At 25.0% G+C, this 21,874-nt stretch overlaps 2 protein-coding genes across 2 annotated transcripts; both read right to left on the bottom strand.

The window, feature by feature from the left end:
• Window positions 1–316: 316 nt before the first annotated feature.
• On the bottom strand, window positions 317–3,555 carry LOC112596763 (autophagy-related protein 17-like; the record flags this gene model as incomplete). Its single annotated transcript, XM_025342545.1, has 5 exons — window positions 3,262–3,555; window positions 2,432–2,695; window positions 1,954–2,153; window positions 1,085–1,217; window positions 317–538 (listed from the first exon to the last, which is right to left on the bottom strand). Coding segments are annotated over exons 1-5 (1,113 nt in total), but the record flags the coding sequence as incomplete, so codon positions are not given.
• Window positions 3,556–5,867: 2,312 nt separating this feature from the next.
• Window positions 5,868–20,748, bottom strand: LOC112596788 (lymphoid-specific helicase-like). The gene is made up of 16 exons (XM_025342586.1): window positions 20,510–20,748; window positions 13,260–13,303; window positions 12,861–12,934; window positions 11,541–11,668; window positions 11,133–11,226; window positions 10,576–10,677; window positions 10,126–10,308; window positions 9,837–10,057; window positions 9,543–9,765; window positions 8,922–9,083; window positions 8,371–8,474; window positions 7,950–8,157; window positions 6,863–7,099; window positions 6,382–6,541; window positions 6,132–6,236; window positions 5,868–6,061 (listed from the first exon to the last, which is right to left on the bottom strand). The coding sequence occupies exons 2-16, from the start codon at window positions 13,291–13,293 to the stop codon at window positions 5,949–5,951; spliced, it is 2,148 nt and encodes a 715-aa protein (XP_025198371.1). The 5' UTR covers window positions 13,294–13,303; window positions 20,510–20,748; the 3' UTR covers window positions 5,868–5,948.
• Between the last annotated feature and the right edge of the window lie 1,126 nt (window positions 20,749–21,874).

Here is a 21,874-nt window from a genome sequence, read left to right as displayed (position 1 = left end):
ACTTGCGAATTTTTTTAGACTTAGCTGGGCCCACCACATTGAACCACTGGGTGACTTCATTTTACAAGTAGCCTATACAATAACAATCCCACACTTAATGTGTGTACTTTACCTAGTAACTTTCTTGACTTAACGCTGCTTACAATTTAAAAACATACTCAATATTGATTAAAATTTGAAATATTTTGTACTACCTACCTATATATTATTAAATTATTTCTTATACCTAAATTCATTTAACATTCAACAATAGTTTTATGAGTGTAATTGTTATTTATTTTAGTAATTCAACATTGATTTTTTTTTTAAGTTTATTTTGTAAATAACGTGTTAGCTTATTTTTCAACTCCTCGATATCAAACAACTTCTGACTTAAGTCGGCCGCAAACTCTTTAATTGTCTTTTCTTTTTCCACACTCTCGAGATAATCATTCAAAAGTAGAGGATTTTCAATAAAACAATTTGATTTACGGTCTTTTTTTATTTGTTTTTCATACTTATGGTAATTTGCTTTTGCTTGAACAAGCTGTTTCCATTCCTGTTTTTGAAACAAAATTAAAATTCACTGAAAATGTATTTCGTATGTGTGGTTCTATATCTATATCCTATATTATAGTATTAAGTATTTCAACATATTATAGCCATGGATTGTCAGACAGAAATAGTCATTGAAGTGAGATAAATAAAAAAATTAATAAATAATACGTATATCATACTATGTTACATAAAAGTTAGTCAACCTGTAATTTTTTTTCTATTTAATATCGTTGAAATAAAATTTTTGAAAATTAATACTAAATATTAAAACAATTCACAGTTATTAAAACTAACCTAACCTACTGGCTACTCTCAAAATAAAAGAATTAAAACTTTTATTTTTCTTGATTGTAAAAAATTTTAATGTTGATAAAATGTCCAAATTACAAAACAAGTAGTATAATACTGAATTTTTATTTCTTTCTTCGAAAAAAATTAAATCCAAATAAGGGTTTTTAAATCGAACACTTAATTTGTTTTTTTTAATATTTTAATTCAAGTTAGGTACCTGGTACTAATAAACTAAAAAAGAAATTATTCAACTTACATGTTTAATTTGTTTTAATTCAGTTTCATTTGTTTCTTTTTCTTCTTTTAAATCGATAAGTTTTTTGTCGATATTAGGAATTTTAGCTAATTCGGATTTAATATCTTTTAAATATTGGGTTTTGATATTTTTCCTTAAATACAGAAAAAAAATAGTGGTTGAAACTTGATATTTATCAAAATAATAATTTGTAAATTTTTATTAAAAAAATTATTAAATTTTAAAATTTAAACCTCAAATGTTTATAAAAAAATAATTTTACAATGTATTTTTAATGTTTTTTAGCTGCTAAAAGAATAACAAATAATTTTAATTTAATTACATACAAATTTACTTCAAATTATAGATAAGTAGATACCTATTTATAAAATTTATAAACAAAACTGTAACAATAACATTTTGTTCTCAAAAAAAAAAATAAATAATCATATTAAAAGAAAATGTTTACTAAAAAAATATTCAAAGAAGAATAAAGAAATGTATAAATTAATGTTTAATTTAAACTTGATTCTGTTTTATTTCTTTTTAATTATCAGTCAATTTCAGAGTATTTACAATTATAGAAAATGCATACGTTAAACAAAAAATACATTTATTCAATACAAATCAATAGTTGTAGCTAGTATAAGTAGGAAATTAATACGTAATACGCGTTTGCGATGTAATTATTAATTATGAGTTATTACTTATTATATATAATTTTTAAAATTATTAGATCGAATCATATTCTGTTCCGTTTTAACAGTTAAAAAAATAATGTTAGAGGTTGAGTTTGGGGACTTGGGTCAAGCTCAATCAGAAAATGTTTATATTTGCTCCGTTATATCAGACATTGAGATTATAGCAATATTAAAGAAAATTATACTCACATAATTTCTATACTATTTTCAAGTTTTTTGTTTTTCTTTGATAATTCTTGGTATTCAGATATACTGAACGTACTTGGTGCCAAATCGTTAATATTTTCTTTTAATTTTTTACATTTTTGTTTCTGTAAAATGTAATTCAAGCGCGCTTTGTTTAATTTGGTATCCTGCAGTTTACAAGATTCAATGAACTTTTCTACATCCTGTAATAAGGACAGTAAGGGTTAAATCAATTAAACATTACATAGTTATATCACTTAGGTAAGTATATTATATAACTAAAATTTAAGCAAATACAACTATTTTAGCGATATTAGAAAATTAAATTAATTTATGATAATACATAAAATGTAATTTGTTAAGCAGGCATTTAAGTATTTTACTTAATATATTTAATTAAGTTAAGTTATAAACTGTGATAAAACATGCTAATCTTAAATGCTGTAGATTTAAAAAACAAGTTTAAAATCATCGTAGTTACTTCTTGAGAAAGTTTTTCCTTTGTTTTGTCATATATCATTCCGACGGCAGTTTTTAATTCTAAGTTATACTGGTGATCGGCGAGTTCTGCAGATACTATGCGTTTCATTTCTAAGTATTCAGTATTTTTAATCATCTTTTCATTTAAATCATGTTTTTGTTGGATTACCTCTTCCTTTTTCTTTTTAAATTGCATCAATAACTTTTCATAGTATTGTTCAATTTCCTCTTTTGTGCCGTTCCTAATCGGTACATCAGATTCGCACTGGTAACCACATATACGTAGGTATACCATAATCATTAATAAAATTTACCTATATTTAGTTAGTATGTTACGTTTATTTTTTTATTATAAATCTATAATAAAGAAATTGCAAGCAACAGCTAAACTAAAAACTTACACGTTTTAGCTTTTTCAATTAAAAAGTTAATGTGAACAAGAATTTTTACGGATCATTGTTTATTACGTGAATAGAAATATTACTTTTAAATTTAGTAATGTTGATTTTTCAATCTCGTAATTTAAGAAAATCTTTGGTTTCATAAATATTGAATATCCAATTCAAATGAAAGAAATTCCTGGTACTTTTCTAGAAAATATGAAAAATATCCTAATTTTTATTATTTGTATTAAAATTATGTAAAGAAAGAAAAACTATTTGTTATACTGCGTAGGTAGTCAAATTTCTTCTGTTTATACAGTGAAAAATCAGTGGGCCTTTTACGCAATCACATTCAACAATATTTAATAAACAGGCTATGGACGTGATGTGTCTTCTTAATAAAAGTACAACTATTATCGACTAAGCACTAAACATGCAAATCACTCACCAATCCCTTTTCGATGTGTTCAGTTAGGATGTTAAGCACTGTAGTTTTTCGGCGTCTAAGATCTGACAATTCTAACCTCAGTTCATCTAAACGTTTGATTGCTAATTGGATTTGTTTTTCATCATAAGCGTAATCAATATGCTCTTCGATAACGTTTTCATTCAATTCCGGTTCAAACAATATACGGTCTTCAACTAATTCTTCTTCCAACTGCAATTCTCTTGGTTCTCTTATCCACCACTGTTCATCCAGTGATTCATCAACGGCCTCGTTGAACTCATCGTCATACGACATTGAAAATCAAATGAGAAACAATATAGTGATACTCAAGTAATAATAATTTACACAAAAATATTTTTTATTTATTTTCGTTTCTCGTCGGTAAGTTTATATTTGTTGTTATATTATGTCACGGTAAATATAAAAATACACACACTGTCAATCCTACGATACATGAATCATTATTGAAGTCCTTTGAACCAGAAACCACCTAACCAACGTATAATATAAGTATAAATAATTCTCTTTAGCCAATACTATTTAATACTATAAGTACAATTATTAAACAGTAAAAGTATGTAGTTAAAAGCAATATATTTCGTTGTTATAACTTGGATATATAGGTATCTATTTTTTTAAGATTAGAAAAAAATATTATTATTAATCGATTAAAGTAATTATAAAAATAATTTTATAAATCAAAGGATGTCATTAAACAATAGTGTAATACGCTTCATATTATCTAAGATATTCTCGTAACAAATTTTAAAAATATCTAAATAAATCCCATAAATACGCACATATATAATTTTTAAAGTAAATATTTGGTTATCAATGTGAGTAATACATTTTATGAAAATTAAGTAATTAATTGATTTTTGTTAACGTGAATAATCAATTATTATATTACTATTACCTATTGTATAATATAATAGGTACATATGTATTATGTATTTTTTATTCCTGTAGACGGAAATTAGAATACATCCTCGGTAGTATACACAATACAATATATATACTTGTCGCAAGAATCGACAAAATAACGTTAAAAAGCTACTTATTAAATATAATAATGAAATACTATATTATAATTCATTTAATAATTTTGAAATTTACGTACTTGACGAATACAATTGATCTTAAAATAATTAGTTCATAACTTTCTGTCTTGATTTATTAAATAAAGGACTAAGTATATAATCACGTATATTACTAAATCCACTCCCTTATAATAATAAATTACATTATTTATTATCGAATTGCAACAACGCAATTTTGAAAAGTCACTTCAAAATCGATAAATACAATTTGTAAATTTAAGTTTAATTGGTTTTAAAATGCTAGATTTCATAATTATTTAATGAGTAATTACTTCTTTTAAATTTCAGTTTTTGCTAAAATTAATAATTATATTTACTACCCATCAAGGCCAATTTGAAAACAAAAAAAATATATCTTCTGGTTTTGAAAAATTTTAAATGTTTTATTTAATTAAAAACGAAAAACAAATTTCGTGATCAAAATCCTAAAAGATTAGATTAATTATAACAAAGGAAAAATGTATTTTTATAAATAAAATTGACTACTAACCACAAAACCGTGTTTACTCGTACAAATATATTATATTTTAACCATTTTAAAAACCATAATTAACAAAGATATTAATCAATCATAATCTTACAGTTTAGATAAATTAATACCTATGCACAAACGCCCAGAGCGTATCAGTGTCTCTGCCAAACATGCAACTTAATCAGGAGAACCTAATAACTTGTATATTGTTATCCAAGAGAGGATGTTTATTCTTTATAGAAAAGTTTTTCATAGCTGGAGGTTAAACACTCGTTCAAGAGATTTTGTCAATAAAAGATACGTTTGATTTATATATCTAGAATAAATATTAATATTTATGAAATAATACTTTAGTGAATGAAGATGACTGTTAATAATTATTATAAAACTATTTTAGTTTGCTATGTTGATAGTGAATTTTGAACCGATTGCTGTCGTTTTAATCATAAATAATAATTTAGTCTTTGGATACGGTGAAAGTGTCAAATGTATATTTTTATAGTGCGATTAATTAAATTTTTAACATAAGCCTCCCTTCTCTTGCACCAAACCAAAATACTAGTTTTACTAGTTCAATGCAACCAAGGTATTTATTTAATTATTATATTTCTTAATCGTTATAATTTTTACAGTTTAAACTTTTATGAATGACAACATATTTTTAATTTCTTATCTTGAAGCAGTATACTTTCAGACTATTTATATTACATAAAAAATACATAAAAAGTATCATTTAGTATATACCAATACTTGAACTTCATAAATTATTAATATAACTCATATAAAATAAACAATAAACAAAGAACTGAATTGAGATAAACTTATTGAAAAACATTTTTATTATTTGCATAAAAGCACTTTTGTATACTCATTATCATGAGAAAAAAACAACTCTGAATTACAAACTTATAATTAACAACTCAGTAAAAATTAAAAAAAAATTTAAATGCAAAAAAATTATCTTACTCATTGCATAACAAATAATTAAATAAAAACAAAACAATAAAAAAAAATTCAACTTTTAACACATGAAATTATATATCTTTTTAAATTAATGTATCAAAATTAACAACTATAAAGGTACTACTTTTAAGAAAAAAAAGAATAGTTAACATTTAAGTTAATACTTCAAAATGTATGGAAGAAGATTGAGTAGCATCTGTTTTTGGAGTTGACTTAATCATATCAGATCGATCCAAAAGTGAATCTAATTCTTCATCTGATAGTACTACAAACATTTTAAATATTATTAGAAACAGTTGAACAACCACAAATTAAAAAAAAATATGATAACTTACTAAATCCATTCGAATGTATTTGTTGATCATAATCAGATGATTCTAATAAATTCATTAGCTCCTTAATATTAGACAAGTTAACTTTTGTGTTTCTATTAAATGTACCTACAATTTAAAATGTGTAAAGTAGTAAATTAAGTATTAGTATAATTAAAAATGTAAAATTTTATTAATAAAAAAAAAGTTTTAAATAAATTATACAACTAATCACTTAATATGTATTGATTATTATTGTTTATTGTTAATTTACCATTGCCAATAACAATTTTTTCTAACTTCCTCTTAGCAGCAGCGTGTATTAAAATTTTCTCATCAACAGTGCTTTTAGTACATAGACGGTAAACAACAACCGGTTTTACTTGGCCAATTCTATGGCACCGATCTTGGGCTTGTAAATCACATTGTGGATTCTAAAATATAACATAAATACATAATTAGACTTTCTAAACTCCTAATATATTATACTACTCTATTTAACAACACAGTGTAAAGAAGATTATAAAAATAAAATTTATAAAATATTAATATCATTCAATAAACATTTTTTTACCGATATTGTAATTAAATGATGATTTTTAACAGGTAAATTTAATTTCGAAACTATAATTTAATAAAATCAAAAAAAAATGATTAAATATTTTATTCATGATAAAATAAATAAAATCATTTAAATTAAGTATATTTATCGTAATAATTTATGCTTTTACACATTTTTTTTAAATCAACTATACCCAGTCACTGTCAAATATGATAACAGTATCTGCTGCAGTTAAATTTAAACCAAGTCCACCGGCACGTGTAGATATCAACATCACCAAACAATCGGCATCATTGGTGAATGTATCAATTGCTTCCGCTCTAGTTTGAATTTTCATGGTACCATCTAATCTGGTGTATTCATAGGAACGAAAAATCAAAAACTCTTCGATTAAATCTAATAACTGCGTCATTGTAGAAAACAGCAACACCTATAAAATTAAATGATACACTATAAATTCTTAACAAATTAAGATTAAAATTAATTCTCTGTGCAGTTTTCTTTAATATTTAAAAACAAGTGAATTTTTATTTGTATCTACAATACTATGCTTTTCATATTATCTAAGCATTAAAACACTAAAACAAAATACATCACACACAACTTTATTTAAGTATTACATTTTAAAATATACTATGTAATTATCAAATATAATTTTAAAAAATAAATAAATTTTCCACAAACCACAAAAATGTTAAATGCTAATTATAAGCTAAATTCAGATTAGATATATTTATAATAAGTTATGACAAATATAAAAAAGTTGATCAATATCTATGAAAATAAAAATTAATTTCAATTATACTTTCTACTCCCATGATGTTATATATAAAAAAAAACATATAAGTGAATCTAGATACTAAAAACGAAAATAGTTTAAAATGGATTACAATAATATCAATAGAGGTGTATTCAAAGTGACAAAGAATACTATGTGTGTAGCTTGTGAAGGACAATAAAATTTCTGCACTTGACAAAATGTCAAAAAAAGTCACCAACAACTGATTTCTCATTAAGTGGCTACCATTGCCACAAAATATACTTCAATTGTGCAGGCATTGCTATTTTTCTCATGATAAAGAAAGGGGCCAAGATTGGCTTAAAATTAAAATTATCAACCAAGATTCTATAGAATTGAAGTATAATGAAAAAATTAATTTAATATTAATAAGCACCCAATGAAACTTATGTTATTAAATAAAATTTCAAAAAAAAAAATCAAGTATTAATAATTGTCACTAAAATCATAAATTTATATCTTATAATTTATTGCACATTACCTTATGACCAAGCAACTTTAACTTTGATAGCATTGCATCCAATATTAGAAATTTTCCACTAGCTTTAACAAGGTTTTCATCAACAAGAATTGCATTTTCCCCTGGAATTAAAGGCATGTGGACAAGGTATGGATGATTAGATATTTTTTTTAATTGAATAAATGGATTTAATAAAACCAATGAAACAGCCTTATCTTTGGGCTCAACTCTGAAATTCATAAAACATATCTTAATTTAAATATTTTATAACAAATAACAGTTAAATATATCATATCAATATCATAGATTTATGATATCAACTACATTATTTTTACAGTAAAAGATAAAAAAAGCAGAGTTATAGATTAATTTTCACCAAAATTTAATATTAGGTACAATAGATTATACTGATGTTTTAAATTTAAATAAAATTAATACTTACTTTTCTTCTGGCACAGTTTTTCTGATTACTCTATTTTCAGTATATCTTTCAATAGATTCTACACATTTCCTTTTAGACCTTACTTCAGGTTCACTCTGATTTTCCTAAAAATTTTTTAATTAAATGTGAATTAATTGACTACTGTTTATTATGAGTACTTTTTTCACCAATAAACATTTGAAATTATATAGACATTTATTTAACATGAAAAACATTATGTAATGAGATTTAAACAAAATTCCTAACGAACATTGAATAATTATGCTAAAAAAATTGCATCAAGTATTGTATTTAAAATATTTTTTAGTTTTAAAAATATATAATGTGATGATAACATTATTAATGAACATAAAAATTTACATTTAATTCATAAATATCACTAATTTATTACTTGTAAAATATATGATACAAAAAAATAGATATAAGCGAAAAAAACAATCAAGAGTAATTTTTAATTTAACTGACAACATAGATTAATTTGATGTTACGAAATGAATATCAAAATACGAAATGTTTAATATTTTGTTTGTGTTTAGCTAAAATAAAATTACCGATTTCTTATTTAACAATGTGTCCATTTCTCTAGACAATGTAGCCATGTACAATTTATGTTGCTGTTCTGTGACTGGAGCATAGATAACAATTTCTTTCTTTGGTGGCAAGTTTAAATCAGTTTCCATTTTTTGCCTTCTTAAAATAAAAGGTTTTAGTATCTGTAAATATAAGTTTAATATAAAATATCTTAAATTTATTTTTATTTTTTAGATACACAAATAACATACTGATTTTCCAAAAAAAACTGTTATTTAAAAATTAGATTTAATTTACCTTTTGTCAAATTAAGACAATAACATATTTAGTTACTCGTGAGTTATTTTTAAATACTAATACTTCTAAAAATGAGTAATTATAAATTAATAAATTTTAAGATATGGTATTGGCTGTAACTAGCTATAAAATTATAATATCTGAAAATGAGGGATATGGACATCAGTAACTTCAATTATCAATAATTTTATAGATTATTTAGAGCTTAATGGCTATTTAAAAAATAAAAAAAAAATTGCATAAGTAACATAAAATTTAAATTTGATAAGTATGTTGTGTGTGTGTGTGTGTGTTTGTGTGTATATATATATATCATTACATAATATTAAATTTATTTGATTTACTTTTACTATAATGTCCAATATTTCATCTTTTTTAGCTAAATCGATAATCCGGTCATTTGTACCATGAAAGTCATCTATCACAAACCATGAGCTAAAATCTTTAATATCATTAAATAACTTTGGCATCAATACATTTAATAAAGTCCATAATTCATCCATATTATTCTGAATAGGTGTCCCAGTAAGTATAAGTTTATTTGTACAAGCAAATTCACGTAGGCATCTAGTATTTATTTAGATATTCAATTTTTTGTTTTAATAATTATTTGTCATAATTAAGTATATTTTTCATACTTGGTTGTTATAGTAAAAGAATTTTTCAGTTTATGGCCTTCATCAATCGTAATAAACTTCCAATCATATTGTTTCAAAAGTTTTGTGTCCATACGTAAAATTTCATAAGTTGTAAGAACAATAGGGAAACAGTCTAAATTTCCCACTTTATAGTTTGAATTAATTTTTGTTCGAATTACATAGCGTTCTATATTTGATCCATGGTATAACACAGTTTTTAACTAGACAATAATAAATAGATATAAATATTCATCATTAATTTTATAATTACAAATTTTATTAGGACAACCTGAGGAGAAAATTTGGAAAACTCTGATAGCCAATTGGTGATTGTAGACAATGGAGTAATAATAAGAAATGGTCCTCTTATTCCCATTTCTAAAAGGAAACAGTAGAAAGCTATAGTTTGTATAGTCTTACCAAGCCCCATATCATCAGCTAAGATACCGTTCAATCCATTTTCAAACAAAGTCTTAAAAAAAAAAATGTTATTAAATATATATCTAATATATAAATAATACCTAATGAAGAAATAAATATTCAAATTTTACACATAATAGTTATAAGGAAAGAATATTCCATTTTATATAATATTATTTTTATGTGAGCAGATAAACAAATAAGTTAAAATAATAAATTAACTCAACAAATTAAAATGTTTTAAACTTTAGTTTTAATAGTATGATTCTTAACTTATTTTATCCACAAATTAAACTAGTATATAAATTAAAATACATACTCTTATCCACAAAAGACCTTCTTTCTGGTAATTTTTAAGTGTTCCTTTAAATAATTTTGGTTGTTGAAATAACTTTAAATAATAGTTCTCGTATTCTTCACTCTAAATATCAGTAATAATTATTAATCAAGGACTTACAGTTGATAGCTAAGTAAGTACTAATAAAACAGCAAAAATATAAAATAGGATAAATTTTTATTTTTTTCAAAACAGGAACAAAACAAAATTACGTAGTATATTGATTGATATACTACAATACATAGTATTTAAACATTTAAACAATGGAATTTCCATTATTTGAAGAATTTTAGAACATAATATAAGATAATGCCCAATTTTTTTTTTAATTCAATCTTGGAATACAATTTTTAAACAAAATAAATCAAGAAAATTGATTTATAATTTTAAACTTAGCTAATAATACAGATGAACAAATAAATTAATGATTATAAATATTAAAATTTATGGTTATAGTTCTTAAGACAACTAAATTGACTACTTTCTAACTTGATATACAATAATAATTCAACATTCATTCAAAATTTGAACACACTTACTTCAATTGGTTGATTATTTGAACCATTGATTGAATCATTTTCAATACCGCTTGATACATTTTCATCAACTTTATTAGCTTTTGCAAGTTCGCTTCTACATGAATGATCAAATTTATAGTAATAAATTATTTTTGTACAATAATATAAATTATCAGGATAATTCATCTAGCAAAACCACAAGAGTATTAAGTGTCTTACATGAAATGTTAAACTAATCAAACATTGTAAATTAAAATATAATTTACTTGGTATTTTTACATAAATAAAAAACAACTGAAGAATAAAATTTTTTTAATATGATTATTAATTATTAAGTCATTTATTAAGTGATGTTAAAATTTTATTATTTGATTAATTCCAATTTCTAGTCATAAAGAATTATAATAATAGTTTACTGAAACAACTTACTTAATAATTTGAAGTTTACATTTTTTTAATCTGGTTTCAAATGCATTAGATAACTTAGTACTGTTTTCTAATAGTGTAAGTAAATTTTTATATCGTTTCGTCCTTTCTTCATTATCCATACCATGTTCCTAATAAATTACAATAAAAGGTAATAGTAGTGGTTTATAAAAAAAAACTTTTTTTCTTAAATAGCAATTTTTAAACCACTAGCTGTCCCGACACGGCATTACTCGTGTTTTTTGAATGCAGCACGTTTTCACCATTTCACATTATCTTTGGACTTTGACTGTCCACCACTGGTACCTATCATGTGTTACAATTATGGGTCACCAATTACGTGCAACTGGTTTTATTAATACCAGTTATATAATTGACGTATATCTTGACATCAGTAAACAGCGATTAACAGTAGAAAAAAAATACATAAAATCTAAATAAACTTTTAAAAAACCCCTATGAGGTCGAATTTTGAAAATTCCGATCTTAGTGCGCTCCTAAATTATTAAAGGAACCTCTGTATAAAATTTCAAGTCTCTAGACCCAGCGGTTTGGTCTAGGTGTTGATGAGTGAATAGAGGCGGTCTCCTATATGTATATTGTATATAAATTAAGTTAGGATAATATTTTTTAACTCCTTAACATAGCTTTAACATTATTTTTTTTTTGTATAAATATTTTATAATAGTCTGGGGCACACAAAATTATCTTTAAGAGATAGGGGATTCTCAGTATTGTAATCATTTGTTACTTAATCAATTACCAAGAATTAAGTCTTAGTTTTTTAGTTCATAATATGATAAAATATAAAGAAACTCAAAATATAACCCTATGCATTGTTGAAGCCCAAGGTCATGTAAAAAATTTAACTAAAGAAAAAAATTTGCACAGACATCCAGAAAAAATCCATGGACTAAAAATATGAAATATTAAAGATACCATCAAGAATTGAATTCTAAAAAATTACTGAACACTGATAATGAAAATAGTATGAAGTATGCTACCATCTTAATAGTTTTGGTGGAATGTTTGATCAATCGGTACTCAAATAACATGTAACCAAATCATTACCACCAACATTTTTAAATCTCAGAAAACATATAATTCATTATTTCAATTTTTTTTCACATCCTTCACCACAATAAAAGTAAGTAAATGTTTTTGTTTTTTTTTATATTAAAATCTGTTGCCTATATAAAAATCAATTGTTATTAGGGTTTTAAAAATGTATTTAATAATACTTGAAATTCTTAAAAACAATAAAATTGCTAAATAATACCTTGTTATTACTTATAATTATAAAATTTAAGAATAAAAATTTACCGAAGAAATATTGTTTTCTTGTAAAGAATTTTCTACGTTTACTGATGATTGGTCCATTACATTATCAATTTTATCTAAAAAAAATTTAATCAATAAATTAAAATAATACTAGATTTCCAAATCCTATTTAGTTTTATATCATAGTACAATTTTATAGTATTAAAGTAAAGAATGACTGAAAATAACAGCACATTGTATGCTTATTAATGATGAAAATTCAAAATACACTACAAATTACATTTAATTAATAATTTTAATTCTCAAATTAATCAAAACAAAAAAAATAAAAATATAACATATATAATCAAAAGGTTAAATATTATTTATTTTAATTATACACAATTCTCATAAAAAATTAATGTTACAATTTTTTTTTGAAACTGAAATCAAAATACTTACCAGATGATTCCATTTCATTTTTTGTTGTATCCATTTTTTATTCCCTATAAAATATAATTGTTTTATTTATTTTATACTATTTAATGTCAATGTTTAAATTCTAAACAAAACTTGATCTCTACAACATATTTTTAATTTTACAAACACCAATGTTAATGATTAATTTAACAGAAAAAAAAATAGCATAGTTATTAACAATAAATTAATAATAATTGAAGATGATAAAATCATTCTATTTAAAAATATCATCAGTGATGGTAAGATGACACCAACAAATGTAGCAACTACAGACGTTGCTTTATATTGCTTCACATCCAAAATAAACTGATCACATGTTTTTATTAGATAATAGATTTAAATCAGATAAAAAAATGTTATAGTTAATATGTGCATGATAATATTAGTTTATTGCATCTATGATATTCATAAATAAACAATTATTTGTTAATAAAATAAAATGTATAAATAATTTTAGTATTTTATAAAATTATATGAAAAAATTGTTAACAATGATAATTAATCAAATACTTTTAAGTGGAGTTTAAGACAATTAACTAATATAATAAATACAATTGTTACTAAAGCGCAATTAATGAATAAGGTTACAAAACCTACAGGAATTGTTTAATAAAAACTACCATAAACTATAGGTACAGTAAAACAATCAATAAAAAAAATAATAAGATAAAATATTTGATTAATGATTAGTATGCAAGATAGGTGTTTATTATACATTAAAAAATTACTATTTATATTGGTTTTAATTTTAAAAATAATAGTGAATATACACAATCTGCGAGGACACGACATTCTTGATATGGGCTTTACAAATTCAACCAGAGTTTCTATGCATGATAGCACTAGGTAACTGCTTGCAAATGCAATATTGTAACTGATCAACAACCACTAATAAGTAATAATGATAGATTTATTATTAAAAGTGTCACCTATTTACAAATAATAACATACCTAAATGACATACTCGTATAATAACAGAAAAATAGAATGAATCAGCCAGCTAACACACAACACTAAATATTGAAAAATTTCTATTTTAATATTTATTTTTGAAAGGTATCCATTAGAAATACAGAAAATGTTTCATTTAAACTAATATTTAGTACAATTTTACAATAATAATACATTTTCTTTTAAATTTGAATTAAAATGCCTATCTGCCAAATCTGTGTTACAAAGACAATACAGATATCAGAGGCTATTATATAACTGGCCTACTGCACAAATAATGAATTTGGAAAACCAAGAAACGTATGTAATTGTGGATAAATCAAGAGATTTAATATCAATGGTTAAATATATCTAAGTATTTGTACTTAGTTCTCTAAAGAGGCAGAATATAATATTTAATGCTCCTTCAAGTCGTACAAGATTAACATATTAAAACTCTACAACCAGAAATTAGCTAATGAACGCGAATCAAATAAAATTGTTAACGATGTTTATTACTGTTGTCTGTTTAAACACCAAGACCTAATATATTCCGCGCGTTCCGGACGAACCTAAGTTCACGATGGTGCGAGTGACAGTCCGGGCATTATACACTGTACAGTTATTGCCCCCCCCCTTCGGGCGGTCATACTGTAATCGCCGCCGACTTGTCGTTACCGTCCGTCCATCACCGACTCCGTCGAGTTCGACCGTTGACCAGCCTTGTGTTGTTGTCTTTTTGTCGTCGTTGGATGTCGAAGTGTAGTTCCACCGTTTTTTCGTCCGGCATTTTTGCGGATCCGTTCGCTTGTGAACTTGCGTGTCGAGCCTTTACCCCACCTTTTATCCGACACCGACATTCCTGGTCGCGTGGCGTTTGTGCGTAACCCGATTTAGGCGTTTTACGTGTACTAATGGTGTATCGAGTCGTAGCTCCTCTCTTTTGAGCGGCATTTTTGCGGATCAGTTCGGGTGTAGACTTGCGTGTCGAGCCTTTGCCCCACCTTTTGTCCGGCACCGGCATTTCTTGTGTCGCGTGGTGTTTGTGCGTAACCCGACTTCGGCGTTCTACGTGGACGAGAGGCGTATCGAGCCGTTGCTCCACCTTTTTGTCCGGCACTCGTGTCTTGGTCAAGTGTGATCATCATCCGCCCCAGCATTATCATCAACCATCATCAGCTCCATCTCATCGTCAGTGCAACCACGAGGTTAGTGCCTCTCGTTATATACGTATAATATGCGTAATCCGATCATTCGGAAATTATTATTATTACTTATATATATATATGTATATGTATAATTTGTTATCGTTTATAATAGACAAGTATTATATTTATTATTCTGTCGTAGCTATTGACATATTATTTTTCTCTTTGGTCGCCCTTTAATAATTATACAACTATATTTTATATATGTTTACAGCATTAAGGCCATTAATTAATATAATATTAGATCTGTGTGTGTAAGTATGTTTACACACACAATTCAAAATCAACAAAAAATACCGTAATCATTTCTGGTAGAGCCCTACGTCCCAACACCGCAAGTCGATATAGCCAACCGCTAAATTTGTATGAGTTATTATATCACCGCTCAACAACTACAATTTACAGTTTAAATGAATTTCTAAAAAATGTTTTAAAAGAAAATCTGAAAATTTTACCAAAACCAAACTTTGCAATCAATTACTTAACCTTGAATTTTTATTTTATACAAAAGTAATAATAATTATTATTATTATTCAAAAGGATTGACATTTTTAATGCGGAATTTACGGTGTCTTTAAATTTTTAAAGAACACAAATAATTTGAATAAAAATTAAAAAGGTAGCCGAGTGGGTGTGCTTTGCTGTACATTAGGTGTTGAGTGAATCACTATTGTCAATTACATATTATAACTAAACAGTAAACGATTCTGAGCGGTGATGGTTTATCAGCCTTTATCACTTAGTATATTTCATTATGTTTTTTTTCTGATATAACTATGATTTAAGAATAAACTAAAAGACTATAATGTTAAACTTATTTTAGTCAATTATATTCTAAAATCAATGCTATTAATAATTTATTTTATTTTTAGTATTATTATATGTTGATTTAATTTTTCCAGAAAATATCACATTTATTATATGATTAGTGTTTAATTAAAATAGGTATCCAATATATATTTATATTATATTATAACTATTAAATTTGAATAAATAATTATTTACTATAAATACCGTAAAACAATGTAAATATATGGATCTAACATAAATAGATAATATCTTTAAATAACTCAACATATTTTTAAAATTGTATTACGTGTAGTAAAATTCATAAAATAGACAAGTTGTATGTCTTTACGAAAAATACTTTAAAATTATAACAGAATAATTAAGACCGTATCATCATTAAAATACGTAATATTATTCAAATGTTTATACAAAAAAATCGTGTTTATATATTTTTAAGAATTTTTAATTCCAATTAAAAATGTGTATGAGAAAACCATTGTATTAAATTTCCAAACCTTGGCTAAAAAAATTAAAGAATTTATAAATTGTTACTATAAAATATTGTTACTATAGAACTCAACACACTGAATTTTTTTAAATTTACCCCTCTTACCAAAAAAAAAAAAAACAAGAAAAACTAATTGAATTAAAAAAAAAAACAAACTTGCAACAAAAACATCTTACAAAGTAACAAATTTGTAAGCCAAACGTATGAAACCATTTTCGGATGCTGAACTTATGAGATTGTATTAAAATAGTTGTAAATCTAAATCAAATCTTAAAGAAATACGTAACCAAGTTTTAAATCTGCAGTTATTCAATACTAAATGTGTTTGTAGGGCTGAATATCATTCTTAGAATTAAAGTATTATATTCAATAATCAATGAATTAGTAAACTGTCGGTTTTTTTTCTTTACCATTAAATTCATTAGTTAACATTAGCTAGCTCTATTTTTCAATTAATAATATTCAAAAGATTATTTATATTTTATATGTCGTGCTAATAAAAGGTCAAACTCACGACGTGAGTTATTTTGAAACAATGTTTACATTATTGAATAATAAAGAATAAATTGTCAAAAGTTTATTTCTATATGTACAGATAACTTTGAATCATTGCAAATAAATTTGGTCTAGTTTCTCTTATAAAATATAAAATATAAAATTGAAATACTAGCTAATTTCCATTGCTTGATACACCACAAAAATTTATCATGTACATTTCCAAATGATTTTAGCGATGAATGAACAAAACAATTAAAATCGTTGATTTTATCAAGGCCAGAGATATAAATTACCGAAAATTTAAAGAATTTTTTTCCAAACTATGTAGTTTTCAATCAGTGGCGGCTCGTGGCTTGGACGACAGGACGATCGCACCCCTACTAAAATTATTTAAAATAAAATTTATTATAAAATTTATATTCTTTATTTTATACTTCCAAAAAAAATTTTTATTGAAACTGCAATCTTTGAACTTCTAGTAATATTTTGTCGTTTACGAACTACAAACATTAAATTTATTTCCCTCAGATACCAGGAGCATAATATGGGTACGCATGCACACACGAGCGTCGAGCAGTGTCTAGACGACCGGCAGCGTCGTCCATACAATAAATATATTAGTATAATGCTATAATGGGTAATTTATTTTTAAAATTAACTGTGTGCATGTTCGTCATTGTCGGTTGCTAATCGCTATTGTTATTGTCAATTATTATTTATAAACATTTTTGCATGCGTGTACATTTCAACTGCGGTCTTAAATACGCGTAATATAATATATTATTTATTTATTTCATATTATTATTTTCATTTCTATTTTATACTGCGACCTGCGACTAGTAAGAAGCGGATTGTTGTCATAGTCTTATAACTTATAAGTAAAAATGTTATTCTTTTTTATTTTAATTAGTTAAAATAGTTCAACAGACAACATGTCAAATAGTGTTCATAATTTAATAAATGTTAATTTTTCTTCTTTATTTAATTTGAAAATTTGTTATATCTATGATTATAGCGGCAATTAAAGTCGCACTCCCACCACTAGCATCCACGAGCCGCCACTGTTTTCAATACAGTGCTATTATGTATAAAACTGAAGTACGATAGTTGAAGGTAGTTTTAGAACAATTTTTTTATCTTCATTAAAAAAATAAATAATTTACTCATAAACGAAAAGTTGAAATTCCAGAAATAAAAACTTTAAAATTTTGGTAATTACTTGCAGATGTAATTTAAAGTTTAAATAAACTTCTAACTAATTTGCAAAGAGAAAATAAACTTATCACGCACGTGGTAAAGTAAAATTTTGCCTTCAAAGGAAAAAATTAAAATATCCACTCGAGAATCAGATAATAATTTTTCACGTTCTCCCAAATTTGATTTAATCACGAAAGAAATCACTTTTTTCTAAGAAAACCGACATTAAAACTTTTGATCTATAAGGCACTTATATATTATAGTTGTTTTAATTGTATCAAACACTTTCATAATACATTTCGATTAATAGATAACCCACAGGCAGTAATAATATCTAATATCAAATGGATAATTTACTACAATTATCAAGATCAAAATTACTCGTGGACATAAATAAAATAATAAAAGAAAAAGAGATATTGTCCAATATCAAAACAACTTGAAATAAAAAATCAATAAAAATTTAATAACTATAATTAATTAAAATGTAATTTATACATTTTTATTTTTTTAATCATTGCCATTAAAACTTTATGCAAGTAATTTTCAAAATTAATATTTGACCCTTTTAAAAATCTTAGTGATAATCAAATCGTTCAACAATCACATTACCGAACAACCCACTTCAACATTTAAATATAAACGTCGGCTAAAACGTAATCGATCTAAAGATTTGATCTTAAAAAAATAAATAAAAATATTTTGAAGTATTGTTAGTCAACAATTTTTTACAGAAATTAATCATGTGCTGAAAAATTATAAATACTTTTAACCTACTTATTGTTTTCAAGAACACATATTGTAAATATCTTTTAATAATTAAAAAAAAGATAAATTGATGTTATGATCTCTTAAAACATTGTTATAAATAATTAATAACTTCTGTTAGAAGGGTTCTATCATTTGATAGTCTCCCTTTCTGTTACTTACACGAATTTTCGCAATTAAAAAATAATTGTGAATCACAAATAATGTGTTGTTATTTGTAATAATCAAAAAACAACGAATTTTTTTAAATCACATTGTACGCAATAATATTTAAATGAAAAAACTTACTCGTTTCAATTAAAACATTTATACATTTTAAAATGTAGTAGCTGATCCATGTTTATACTTTATACGAATGACTGAGAGAGCCATAGAGGACAATTTTATTTACAATATTATTATTAGTTATTAGTGTTATTACTAAGTATTAGTGGGAAATTACCAACCGTACAGATGACGTTTATTACAATAAATTATATTATTGTCCGGGGAATTTTTATTAATGTCTGCTCTTTATCGTGTTTATTACTATAGAATTGTGCACTTTCACGATGTTTTTACTAGTATTTATGCATTTATAGACAATATCATATTATTATTATATTTATATTGTAGTACGTACAAATTATTTGTACGCCGGACTTTTTAACCTAGGGATAGGCTCGGGATAGGATTATACGTCGTAATCATGACTGTGATGAATGATGAAAAATCGAATTTATTCACAATTTAAAAAAAAAGTATATATCATGTTACTCTATTATGATTATAATCAACGTACATTCAGTTACTGAGTAATAGAATAACCAGAATTGTGACAGATGGACACATTTTGGAATTTAAGATACCAATAAAAATAGAAAGAAATAGCTCTTAAAAGTACAATACTTATTATCCATGTTAGTAAATTAAATATTATTATTATTATCATCGATGTATGGACAACACATCAAAACCACACATAAAAAATTTTAATTTACAATTCCTATATAATTCTATAGAAAAACGAGTAAAAAAAAATCGATCGAATACTAATACACAAACTGCAGACATAGCTTACTTCGATCATTAGGAAATTAAAAAGATATAGTTTTACTGATATATTCATTAAGTACAATTATTTAATTTAAAGAGTTAAATTCTTATTATAACTTAATTTTTGAAGAATTCATATTCATTTATAAATTATAATTTTATTTATATTGTAAATATAAATAAATATATTTAAATAAATGATAAAAAAAAATAAAAAAAAATATCTGTAATATATAATCCACAGAAGCTCCTCTTTCTACATAAAGGTATTATACTCATTTAAGTGCGGATATACTCACAAAAAATTATGAAGTCACTGGTCGTTTAAAACTCGCTATTCAATGTTCGGTCTGATTAGTAAATAGACAGTAGTAGACTATAATAGTAACTTCCAAATCTTGTTGACACTAAACACTAGGCACACAAAAATGTTAAATCACACGCGAGTCGCGAATAGAATTAATAGAAATACGCCAAATCCCAAAAGACTAATGAATAAATGAAGATTAAAGAGTGATGACTGAAATTTGAGCTCTGAAAGTGAACACAATGAAATGAACGAATACACAAGGCGAGCTCTGGTGATGAGGCAACGACATAGATGGAGGGGACAACCGTGTCCCGTTTGATTTGTTGTCATCGTCATCTTTCGGTTTTCCGCGCGCTGACAGGTTCATAAACTATAAGCACCTCCTCCAAACGACCGGTTCAAATAATCTCAATTTTTATTATACAACACACCATGTACCTACTATGTACAACAAAACAATGATCATTATTAATTATTATAGTATATAAATACGACTATTATGACGAACTACGATTCCAAAATTCAAAATACCACAACTGTACACGTCTTGCATGACCAGAAAATACCATAATAATAAATAATAATAAACCGACAAAAATAATCTTGTCTCAAGACTTGCTATAAAATTTAGCTTTTTACACAGAACAATATAGTTTAAACATTAAACATACAAATTATATAGATTGATTTCACTATTTTCACGTATCGGAGTATACAATTTCTATTTGAAATGTATAATGCAATATTAATATATCGTATTTTTTAAATAATTGTGTTACAAAAGAGTGTGAAGTTTAAATTGTTCAATATGCTACTGTTAAAGTATTAACATTGATTAATTAAAGATTCTCACTGAAACAAAATATTTTACGGGAAAATTGACGGTCGGGTTGATGGAGGGCTTAAATTTAACTATATAATAATTAAAATATACTAACGAATAATATATTACAAAAGGGTTACAGACGTTTTAATGGTTATACGGTATAATCTATACTATTCTATACGTATACCTCATAATAGGAAAATATAGTACATTGTGTTACATGATTGAGAAATCGGAACCGGAAGTGAGCTATTTCAGTTTTGAATGACGTTTGAAATTCGTTTAAATAGTAAATACTAAATTTGCTTTCCTGTACAAATTGGTCTTACTATTTTAGTAGTAGGTACTAGGTACTTTGCCAACTCCGAGAACGCATTTATCGATATTATGGTAGCAGTCCATAATGAACTGTTCTTGCTATTCTCGGTATCTAGATATTAGCCTGCCAAACTTTTAAAAAACAACACTGGAATAACGCACCTACCAACTATTTAATATAACAATATTACTTTAATATACAATTTACTA

Source organism: Melanaphis sacchari, unplaced genomic scaffold, assembly GCF_002803265.2.
Source record: "Melanaphis sacchari strain LSU unplaced genomic scaffold, SCAv2.0 Contig34_pilon_pilon, whole genome shotgun sequence".
In the NCBI taxonomy this organism is placed as follows: domain Eukaryota; kingdom Metazoa; phylum Arthropoda; class Insecta; order Hemiptera; family Aphididae; genus Melanaphis; species Melanaphis sacchari.
This window is presented reverse-complemented; position numbering and strand designations above follow the sequence as displayed.

Coding starts and splice junctions, on each gene's coding strand:
- LOC112596788 (XM_025342586.1), bottom strand. CDS start 13,293: ATGGATACAACAAAAAATGAAATGGAATCATCTG. Junction 10,058..10,125: donor TTTCCAAATTTTCTCCTCAG/GTTGTCCTAATA, acceptor ATTATTGTCTAG/TTAAAAACTGTGTTATACCA. Junction 9,766..9,836: donor TCTTTTACTATAACAACCAA/GTATGAAAAATA, acceptor AATAAATACTAG/ATGCCTACGTGAATTTGCTT.